General features: G+C 37.1%; 1 protein-coding gene across 1 annotated transcript; it reads left to right on the top strand.

Annotated features, from left to right (window-relative positions):
• The first annotated feature begins 9,279 nt into the window (after nt 1-9,279).
• Nucleotides 9,280-11,354, top strand: LOC148255906 (uncharacterized). Its single transcript, XM_088220523.1, has 6 exons — nt 9,280-9,315; nt 9,742-10,080; nt 10,174-10,284; nt 10,686-10,713; nt 10,841-10,916; nt 11,003-11,354. The coding sequence occupies exons 1-6, from the start codon at nt 9,280-9,282 to the stop codon at nt 11,352-11,354; spliced, it is 942 nt and encodes a 313-aa protein (XP_088076649.1).
• Nucleotides 11,355-11,632: the final 278 nt, after the last annotated feature.

Here is an 11,632-nt window from a genome sequence, read left to right as displayed (position 1 = left end):
TTTGAAAGAGACATGAACCTGAAGGTACAACGATTGACTCAAGGTTCTAGGAAAGTGGAAGAATATCATAAGGAGATGGAAATGACCATGATTTGGGGTAGGGTTGAAGAACGTCCAGAAGCCACCATGGCTTAGTTCTTAGAAGGACTAAATAAGGAGATTGTCAATATTCTTGAATTAGAAAATTATGTTGACCTGGAAGAGATGGTATATAAAGTTACCAAGATTGAGAGGTAGCTGAAAGGTAGAGGACCTAGTTTATCAGTGCTATCCCTCAAGTTACTCAGAGATGGATTTGAAGGGATGAGAATAAAAAGGTTGAGGATAAGAAGGGTAACCACCTTCTAGCAATCCGACAAGTAACCCCAAGGCACCTGCTGCAAGACAAAGCATTGTTAAGTGTTTGAAGTTTGTGAGGGTTAGACATATCACATCCCAATATCCCAATCAACGTGCTATGATCATAAGAGATGATGGAGATGTCATAAGTGATTGTGAGAGTAAACAGGAAGACATGTCATCATCTAGAGCTAGTGAAGAAAGTATTGCTAGTCAGTTCAGGGATATGTGTTTATGGCTCAACGAGCTCTGAACATGTAGATTAAGTTAGAGGACAATGACTAACGAGAGACCATCTTCCACTTAGAATGCCTAGTTAACAGAAAGATCTATAGCGTGATTATTAATGGGGGCAGCTGTATTAACGTTGCCAGTACCTTACTAGTTGATAGAGCAGGGTTGATTTGTTTATCTCACCCCAATCCCTTCAAGCTACACTAATTAAATGCTAGTAAGGAGATTAGAGTCACCAAACATGTACAAGTTCTATTTTCTATTGAAAAATATGAGGATGAAATACTCTGCGATGTCATTTTTATACAAGAAGGGCACTTGTTACTAAGAAGACCATGATAATATGACAATGATGTTAGTCATGCTCGTGAAAAGAATCAGTATTCTGTACGTATGGGAGGTCTCACCCATGTCCTCACTCCCTTATCCAGAAGCAAAGCATACGAAGACTAACTTAAAATTAAGAAGTCCAATGATGAGTTGGTAGGTAGAGGGAGATAATATCCCCATAGGGACCGAGAATTGTTTCCTTGTATAGGAGCAGATAGATGTTCCAAGTTTCACCACAAATTGCTTGATATTTTTCTTAGGCTCTTTGTCCTTGGATCTCAAGTTGCAGAAAGTGCAGATTCAAGGACAATCCTCTAGAAGAATAGGGGCATGATGGGATAATAACTAAGGAAAAATCTAGTGATAAACTAGAGAGTTCTATGATCAACGAAGGGAATAAGAGGCTAAACAACAATGAGCTTCTAGGACATATTTGCAAGTGTTCTTGGACGAAAAGTGATTAAACTAAATCCACCAAGGTACAGGCCTAAGGTAGTGAATCTAGATTGAATGGATATGAACCTTGGCCTAAGAAAAGCAGAATAAAAAAGACAAGAAAAAAGAAAGTTATTAGGCTCATGGCTAAGGAAAGATTGGACCAACAAATTATGGCCCAAGAGGAAGCCTAAAATGTTATGTGGATGTAGATGCCCATAGTATAGACTTGAGTTGGCAAGACATGTGTGAGTCGTGAAACCCACATGTGCAGATATCTTACCCACAAAACAAAGCATGCAAGACGTGTGAGCAGCAGTGCCTTTACGCCTCACAACATGCACACAAGCGCGCGAGGAGCCACCCACGTGTGCAGCAGCTGGGCATGTGCAAACAGACAACTCTACTTGCCTAAGTGCACATGAGCATGCACGCAGACACCAGAACACATATGTATAGGAGACCATGCACACAACCAATGCCCCGTGTATGCGCGAAAGAGCTTTGAGAGGCAGGTCCACACGACTCGCTTGACCAACTCGCGCGACCTGCACGTTGGCCATGCGTGGCCATGTAACTGCTCGCACTGATAGACTTTTTTAAGTCCTTTTAGACTACTTTTCTTCCTTTTTCAAGTGCTAAAAGGTTTCTAATTCAAGGGGACTTCATCAATAATTTTCCATGTGATTTAAATGCCAAAATTGGAGGACAAATGCTATCCAACTTTGAGGTCCAATGAAGATCAAGATACTTGAAGATTTGGATAACGAAGAAATATTATTTTAATGTTTATTTTAATTATTTGAAGTGTCTTAGGATAAGATTCCCTTATTTTAATATTTTTTTATTTATTTTCTAATTAAATTAAGTCCTAGAATTTGGATATGAATTCTAAATACTATTCTAATTAGAATTAGAAAAAAGAAGCATATATAAAGGCTTAAGTTCATATATTGTAATCATACCTTTGAGAATTAATAAAATTTAGCTTTGTGCTTTTTCCAATAATTAGTTTTAGCTAATTTTCTTAGAATTTTTAAGTTCTTCGAAGGTAGGGAGCTTTCTGAATTCTTATTGAGCCGAGGATTTGGTATCGACTTGTTGAATAAGCTGTGACGTCTTTTTTTTTTTCTCATTTTAATTTTCTTATTTCTTGTTTTTGCATTTAATATTGGTGGGTGTAAACTCAAGTAGGGGGGTTTATTTAGGCAGTTAAGTTTCATATTACATGTTTAGTTGAGGTTGTGGGAGTCAAAACAATCCTTCCCATACCCTCCTGCGTCACTTCATGTGAATAGGGGTGTTTGTGCGTGTTATCCTCGTGCACGCAGACATCTCCTTCTGTGTGTTCCTTGAGATGAGCTCGCGGGTAGGTGTTTGGCTTTGCTCGTGGGCATGCTTCTGTCAGTGCCCAGGAAATGCTACTCGTGGGTGTCCTAATTCACATCATTCTCTCATTCTTTAAAAGGATTCATCTTCAAATCGGTACCTAAATCAAAAGAGGAAAGATCAGAAACATTAAAAATAGTGGATACTTCATATTCACTTGGATGGTCAATCTTGTAAGTGTTATCATTGACATGCTCCAAGACTTGAAACAACCTATCACCTCTTATTTCCAACTTAGATTTCTATTACTTGAAAAAATTTTTCGTCCACATATGAATCCAAACCCAATCGCCTAGTTGGAACACAAACCATTTCCTTCCCTTGTTAGCATTACGCACATAGGATTCATTATGCTTTTAAATGTGCTGTATGGCTTTTTCATATATGGTTTTACTAATCTTTGCTCTCTGTTGTCCATTTGTGTTTGTGATTTCCTACAAAGGTAAAAGTGTGAGATCAAGTAGAGTTAAAAGATTAAAACCATAAACAATCTCAAAAAGAGAAAATCATATAGAAGTATGAACTCGAGCCATTTATCGTGTCAACAGTTGAGTTTACCTTGGCCTTTTAAATGCTTTAGGGACTTCTGATCGGTGTGCATCATGAACTCATTCGGCAATAGGTAATGCTGCCATACCTCTAGTGCTCGTACCAACGCATACAACTCTTTATTGTAGGTTAAGTAGTTTAGTGGCACTTCACTGAGTTTTTAACTAAAATAGGCTATCGGGCACCCTTCCTGCATCAGAACTACTCCTATACCTATACATGAAGTAGCACATTCAAGCTCAAAAGTTTTATTAAAATCAGGTAAAGAAAGAATAGGTGTAGAACATAACTTATCTTTTAATAAAGTAAAAACATTTTCCTATTTTTTAGTCCAAGCAAACTTTACATTCGTTTTAACTAATTCATTCAAAGGAGCTGCAATAGACATGAAATCCCTAACAAACTTATGATAGAAGTTTGCCAACCCATGGAAACTTCTTACTTCAATGGCTAATGTTAGGGTAAGCCATTGTTTGATTGTTTTTACCATATCCTCATCCACCTTAATGTCGTGTACACTCACTAAAAATCCTAAAACTATAAGCTTTTCATTGCAAAAGATACACTTTTTGGAATTAGCATTTAACTGTTCCTTCTTAAGAACCTCAAGGACATATTAGATATGTTGAAGGTGATCTTCTAATAACTTACTATAAATTTGTATGTCATTAAAATACACTATAATAAATATACCACGGAAAAGTCATAGGACATGGTTTATAAGCCTCATAAATGTACTAGGGACATTGGATAGACCAAAAGAGATTACTAACCACCATTATATGTCATATTTTGTCTTCAACGTAGTAGTCGACTCATCACCAAGTTACATCCTAATTTAGTGGTAACCATTCTTAAGGTCTATTTTGGTAAATATGGTAAAACAACTAAAATCATCCAATATATAATCTAACTTAGGGATAGGTTGTCTATATTTTATTGTTATTTTGTTGACGGCTTTGCAATTAACATAAATCCTCCACGAACTATCCTTTTTGGAAACAAATAGTACTGCAATATCACAAGGGCTCAAGCTCTCTTTAACATGTCTTAATGCATAACCCAAGACTAATATTGTGATAAAAAAAACCCCGCATGAAACATCAACATGCATAAATTTTAAATCCCTAAATAAATCCTCCTTACTTGACCCACAATCACCTTGTGAATGCAAACTAAGGTAATAAAAAAATAAAATAGGAATAGAAAAGATGCCATGGCTTACTCGATAAGCCAATTCGATTCCTTGGCTCAATAAGATAGTCGAAGCAACCTCACTTGATTGAACACTCACTTACACAATTAACTTAAACTAAAAGCAATAATATGAAAATTTATTAATATGAAAATTTGAAAGTTCTTACATTCTACAGATGTAGCCTTTATATAGATGTTCACCATATTTACTCTAAACAAAATCAAAGTTTAGAATTCAAACCAAACACCTAATTTAACTTACTCTAAACTCAATCAAACATAATAATTAAAAGACTTCAAAATAAAATATTATAGTTCTTCTCCTCTCATGGCCAAACTTGGAGTCTTCATCGAGTTTGAGTAGTCTTCATCTTTTTGATTTGTCTATCAATTAATTAATTATTTTCTTGAAGAGTTAAATTTAAAAAAGATCAAATTTCCTTCGAAATAGTGTGGGAGAATTCGGCTAGGAATCTTGAATTTCTTAGCTAATTTCTCCATGTGGCTTTACCCTAAAGATTTGATGTTTAACTCAAACTCTCTGTCTCATTCCATAGAAGAATTTTTTGCGATTTAGAGTGTTTATGTAGTGAGATTCTTCAATTTGCAGGATTGCATTCCCAGGGACTTCTTCATATTATAAGAATGTTCTTCAGGTTATTCTTAGACTTCTTATCTCATCCTTACTGCACCTCAGACGTCCAAAAAAGAGAAGGATTTAGGTGAGGAAGGAATCCTCACTGAAGGAGAATTCTTGCATGGTTGGTCCTTCTTGAACTTATCTGTGCGGTCAAATATGTAGGCGGCACATGCTCGCCTGTGTGGAGCATTCTATGAGTCCCCTTGGGTTCTTGGACCTATCTTGGGCCTTTCTTGGGCTCTCAAAGGTCGAACCTCCCTTAGTGCTCTCTTAGACTTTCGGCTTGGGCTTTCTTAGGGTACCTTGGGTCAATCTCCTTGGATTAAGACTAAAGCCTTTAAATCTTATTTATAATCTCCTTAGACAATTCTTTTGGGTCTTCTTGGCTGGAACTTAGCAGAAGAGGTTTTTGCATTGACAAGTAATGTCCTCGTCAAGGAGGACTCATAGGAATCCTTATGTAAGCAAATTACTTATTTCCTACAGTGAAAATTCATCTCATATAGTGGGGTCTATAACACCCTAAAAACCTTCGTGCTTAATTGTAACGTAAACCCCTATTTATTCGAGTCGTAAGTCCATTTAAACCCCTTAATATTTCGTATTATGAATTTTTAGATGAATTTCATATTTTGATTTTTAATTTTGTATTTTATTTGGCTAAATAAATACTAAAATTATTTATTTTATTTTTCTCATAGGCAATTTATATTTAAATATTAACTAAAAAGATTTCAGGGAAAAAACAAAGGAAAACAACAAAAAATCTCGCAGGAAGGGTCCCGCCCGTGCGGTCGCGGTCTTCCCATGCTGCTTGCGTGTGTGTGCACACAGTCAGCATAGGACGTTGCATTGTGTGCACATCCCATCTTGGCTAGGCCTACGACAACGACAGGTTGGGGCTACGAGCACTGCCTCAAACAGCGTGCACCACACCATTGGGCGTCGTACGCTGCCTTCTGGCGATGCGCGCCACCGGTTGGGCGGTGAACAGCCGCCTACTTATGCAGCGTGCCACCGTCGCTTGGGTGACGTGTTGCCATCATTTGGGTGGTGACCTTTAGTTTCACACCGCTATCACATTGCATCGTCCATCTATTGGTTACATCTGTTACTCGTCACATCTTATTTTTTCACATTGACTTTCTCTCTCTTCATCAAATTTTGCCACTTGACACAAATCTAATGGTCCCCATTCTCTATAAATAGGGATCTCCACTTCACTATTTTCTCATCACTTCAACTTTGTTCTTCCATCCACCAAAGGGTTTTAGAGAGAGGGAGTGATCTAAAGAGAGAAAGAGAGGAGGAAAAGAAGAAAAAGTGTAGGAAACATTAAGGTTTTGGTAAGGAACTTAGTATTTACTTTTAAACATCCTAAGAAGTATTTCTAGACAAACAATTAATGAAGTTAAATTAAATTTTTGCATGAATATTTTATATGCTTAAATGAAATGATTTACGTTGTTAATTGCATGTTTTATAAACATATGTAAATTGATTTCTTACGTGTTTAATTTAAATGATTAAATACTTGAGATAAATGTTGATATATGATTCATTATACGATGGGAAAGTAATTAAGCATGAAATGATGAATAAATATGAGAAATATGTATTGGTATTAGCATGCATGGTTCATGTAGTGTTTTGTTAAGCTTTTTATCTCTGAGAAATTTATGTTTCTCCCCCCATCTGGTCTGAAAAAACATAAGAGGATGGCTCCCTATGGATGATGGTGTGCCCTCTAACGAGAATGGTAATGTGATATAATTGTAGGGGTTCATCTTTAGTAAAGTACAATCGTGGCTATAGTTAACATGTAGGACCATTGTGGTTAGCACGGCCGTGGTCATAGATAGTGTCATGATTTGGTAAGCCATAAATGTGCTATTGGTTTGGCAAGCATCAAATTACTTATATAAGATGAAATGAGTTGGTCATTCCCATGGGTAGTTAGGAATTTGTACTGCTGTCAGTAAATGGAAGTCAAAAGGACTTCGCGTGAAGAATAAAATGCAGAATAGTGCATATCATGATTTGTTTGATTTTTTCTATTTTTAGAATGATTGATTTGATTGACATGATATGACTTGACTTGACTTGATGTTTTCTTTATTAAATTAAATTGATTTCATAATTACTAAAGAACCTTGACATGATTCTTGATGGTAAGTAATGATGGTACTTTTAATTACCTTTGAAATCTTATGATGTTACTTAAATACTACTTTTCTTACTGAGTATATGGAACTCACCCCTTTTCATGCCCTCCCCTCCCAGATGAGAAAGATTGTGAGGAACCGATCACTAACCTACCCCTTGAAGTTTTTGAGGATTCCGTGGATCCATTAACCTTTATGAGTGCATAATGTTGCTCTCTAATGAGTCTATCTTTTGTAAAGGCTTGTAATTAATTTGGTTTCTACCTCAGTATTGTATGAAACTCTATTATTAGTTAGTAAGAGATTGTAATTATTTGTTCTGTTGCATAGAAATATTTATTATGCATTCGTAATTTATTTCTGTATCTGGCACTCTTATGTCTTAATTTGTATTTGGGATGTCACAAATGATATGAGAGCAATTACGCGAAATAATCCCTTATAACTGAGGCTATAATTAGGAAACCCTTCTAAGATACTTATGAAATATGTCATCTTTCAAAAAGTACATCACTAACTTATTTTTTCCTTTTCTTTTGTAGGAATGATGCGAGAAAGACCTTTTGTAGAGTGTACTGAAAGACTTGAGGCCCAGGATCATCCGACCAGGGCCGAATTTATCGAACTCTTCTGAGTCATCTAGGGTATAACTATAGCTGTAGGACAAAACCAAACCAACCCTTACCAACACCCTCCTGCTCCAAACTACCGATCAGCTGAGAGGTCCATCTCCTATAACATAGTAGAGTTTAGAAAACTCCGTCCACCCCACTTTGAAGGAGGCCCCAACCCCTTAGTAGTCGAAGCCTGGATCCTACAGGTAGAGAAGTTTTTCTTTGTCTTAAACTTAACCAAGGAACAAAAAATTTCCCTAGTAGCCTTCATGTTAACTGATGAAGCCGAACATTTGTGGCGGCTTAAAAAGAAAGTCCTACCTATCCTTACCACTTGGGAGGTTTTCATGGACGTATTCTTTGAAAACTTCTTCCCAATATATCTCTGAGAGAAGAAGGAAGAGGAATTTCAGGACCTCCGCTAGGAAAACTTGACGTTTGCTTAATATACAACCAGATTTATCCAACTATCTAGGTTTGCCCCACTAATGGTCACTCCTGAGAATCGCAAAGGTTAAAGTTTTTGAAAGGCCTTCATGCTGATATCTATGATCGAGTTGTGATGTTAAGACCCAACTCGTATGTCGAGGTGCTAGAACTTGCCCAGTTGGCCGAAGACCTTATCTTGGCTCAGCACTAATGCATCGCCCAAGTTCATACCCAATAACAACAACACCAACCCCAACAACTAAGAAGAAGACTACTTGACCAGTTAATAGTCACCTTAATAAACGACTCTGGGTTACCCTTCCCCGTGCTCTGCCTCCACCTATTGGAAAACCTACACAACCTTCCCAACCATGTCAGCATTGTGGTCGCTTGCATGATGATCAACCCTATCAGCGTTTGAACAACGTTTGCTATAAGTGCGGAAGCACTCAACACTTTATGAAAGACGGCCCCCAACGGTCGAAGGACATGGTCAGACAAGTAGTTTAAGGTTGTGTGTACTACCTTGATGAACCTGGTGCCCTCACCACTTATGTTCTTATCCAAGATATGCTTTCTATTCATGACATTTCTACTTGAGCTCTGATTGATACAGGTGCTACCACTCTTTTATTTCTTATTCATTTACTTGTAAATTAGATATTAAGTCCGAACCTTTAAATGAAGTATTAGCAGTAGAAAATTCCTCTAGAGGTTTATTAGAAGCTCATTGTGTGTATAAAAATTATAAAATAAAATCTTCAAGAGTAAAACTTTTAGTAGATCTTATACTTTTAGATTTTTTAGAATTTGATGTTATCTTAGGAATGGATTGGTTAGATAAGTATAGAGTAATCATTAACTGTGAAAGTAAAATTGTAATTTTGCAATCATAAAAAATGAGATAAAAATCTATAAATTAGTTTTTCTATTATCTAACATATGAATAAACAGGAATATGGATGTTGATCCCGCTGTATACACGATTCCTATTGTTTGTAACTTTTTGAAAGTTTTTTAAGAAGATCTACCTGATCTGCCTCCCCCATGGAAGATAGAATTTTCTATTGATTTACTTCCTGAAACACAACCTATCCCAAAACTTGCCTATCGTATGAGTCATACTGAGCTCGTAGAATTCGAAAACTAGCTCTCCAAACTTCTTTGTCAAAAATTCATTTGCCTCAATCATTTCCCTTGGGTGCCCTGGTGTTATTTATGAAGAAAAAGTATAGACTATAGGGAAATCAACCATGTAGTGGTGAAAAGTAAGTATCATTTACCTTGTATTGATGATCTCTTCGATCAATTACAAGGTACTACTTCCTTCTCGAAGATCGATCTCAGATCGGGGTACTACTAGTTATGGGTCAAAGAAGAAGATATTTTGAAGACTGCTTTCTGATGCTGATATGGTCAGTACGAGTTCAAGGTTATACCATTTGGACTAACTAATGCCCTTATTTCTTTTAGGGATCTTATGAACAGGATTTTCTGGCGTGCAATGTATCAATACACCATCGTGTTCATTGATGACATCCTAGTGTATTCTGAGAGCCCGAAAGAACACACAGTCCATTTATCTCAGGTATTGGAAACCCTTCACCAGAACCAGCTGTATGCTAAGTTTAGCAAGTGCTTTTTTTGGTTGAATCGAGCCTCTTTCCTTAGCCACATGATTTCAGAAGAAGGATTTTCTGCAGATCCATCCAAAGTTGAAACAGTGATAAACAAGAACCCACCAAAAAATGTCGATGAGGTATGTAGTTTCCTTAGTTTGGTAGGTTATTACTAGCGATTCATCGATGAGTTCTCCAAAATTATAGCTCTGTTGACTTGTCTCACTAGGAAGGGTATACCTTTTATTTGGGATTATGAATGTGATGAAAGTTTTGCTGAGTTGAAGTACCATCTCACCTCTGCTCCAATATTGATCCTCCCTGATAATACTAGAAGATTTCAGGTTATTGTAATGCATCTTACATAGGTTTGGGTTGTGTTTTGATGTAGTAAGGTCGGGAAGTTGCTTATGGATCTAGATAATTAAAGCCTCATGAACATAACTATCCCACTCATGACCTAGAGTTGGCAGCCATAGTCTTTGTCTTGAAGATACGATGTCATTATTTATATAGTCAGACATTTAAAATTTATACTGACCATAAAAGTTTGAAGTATATATTTTCACAAAGGGAATTGAACATGAGACAAGGATGTTAGATGGACCTCTTAAAGGACTACGACTGCAAGATCATCTACCACCCTAGTAAAGGTAATGTAATCGCTGATGCTCTAAGCTAGAAGAAGTCCGCTTTGTTAACCTAAACCATGGCCTCTAGTTGAAAATTAGTTGATGCTATGCAGGCACTTCATCTTAACCGTTATGGCAATGGTGTTTACCTTGCCCAGATCCAAGCTTTGCCTGATCTTTTCATAAAGATTTAGGAAGCTTAATCCACCAACTCAGAGATAACAAAAAATTTGAGTAAGTTTATTTCTAATGAATTTCTTGATTTCAGGCTCACAGATGATGGATTATGCAGATTTTTGGATTGTATCTGGGTCTTTCTCACTGTTAGGATGGATGTTCTCAAGGTTGCCCATGTCTCCAAATTGTCTATCCATCCTGGGAGTTCCAACATGTATTGAGATCTGAGGCATCAATATTGGTGGCCTGGAAGGGAGAAAGACATTGTTGACTATACATTTCAATGTCTTATTTGCCAACGAGTTAAGGCAGAACACCAGAGACCCAACGGTTTGTTACAAGGTTTCCTTATTCTTGAATGGAAGTGGGAATATGTGGCTATGGACTTTATCACTGGTCTGCCCAAGACCTATTCCAGTGGCAATGTAATATGGGTTATTGTTGACAAGTTGACCAAGATCGCCCATTTTTTTACCAATAAGAACCAGGGATTCCACGAGCAGATTAGCTCGCCTATACGTCAAAGAGATTGTTCAACTCTACGACATCTCCTCATCCATTATGTCAGATCGAGATCCTCGATTCACCTCCCATTTTTGGGATAGCTTGCAAGAAGCACTTAGTTTCAGGTTGTACTTCGGCATTGCTTATCATCCCTAGACTGATGGCCAGTATGAACATACGATCTAGATATTAGAAGACATGTTGCGCACTTGTGTCGACTTTGCCGATAACTAGTATGAGTATCTTCTCCTGTGTGAATTTACTTATAATAATAATTATCATTCCATTATCACCATGGCTCCATATGAAGCCCCGTACAGTAGGCCCTGTCATTCCCACACTTGTTGAAATGAAGTCAGGAACCAACATCGTTTAGGAC

Source organism: Carica papaya, chromosome 5 (assembly GCF_054855325.1).
Source record: "Carica papaya isolate Zhongbai chromosome 5, ASM5485532v1, whole genome shotgun sequence".
Lineage (NCBI taxonomy): Eukaryota > Viridiplantae > Streptophyta > Magnoliopsida > Brassicales > Caricaceae > Carica > Carica papaya.
This window is presented reverse-complemented; position numbering and strand designations above follow the sequence as displayed.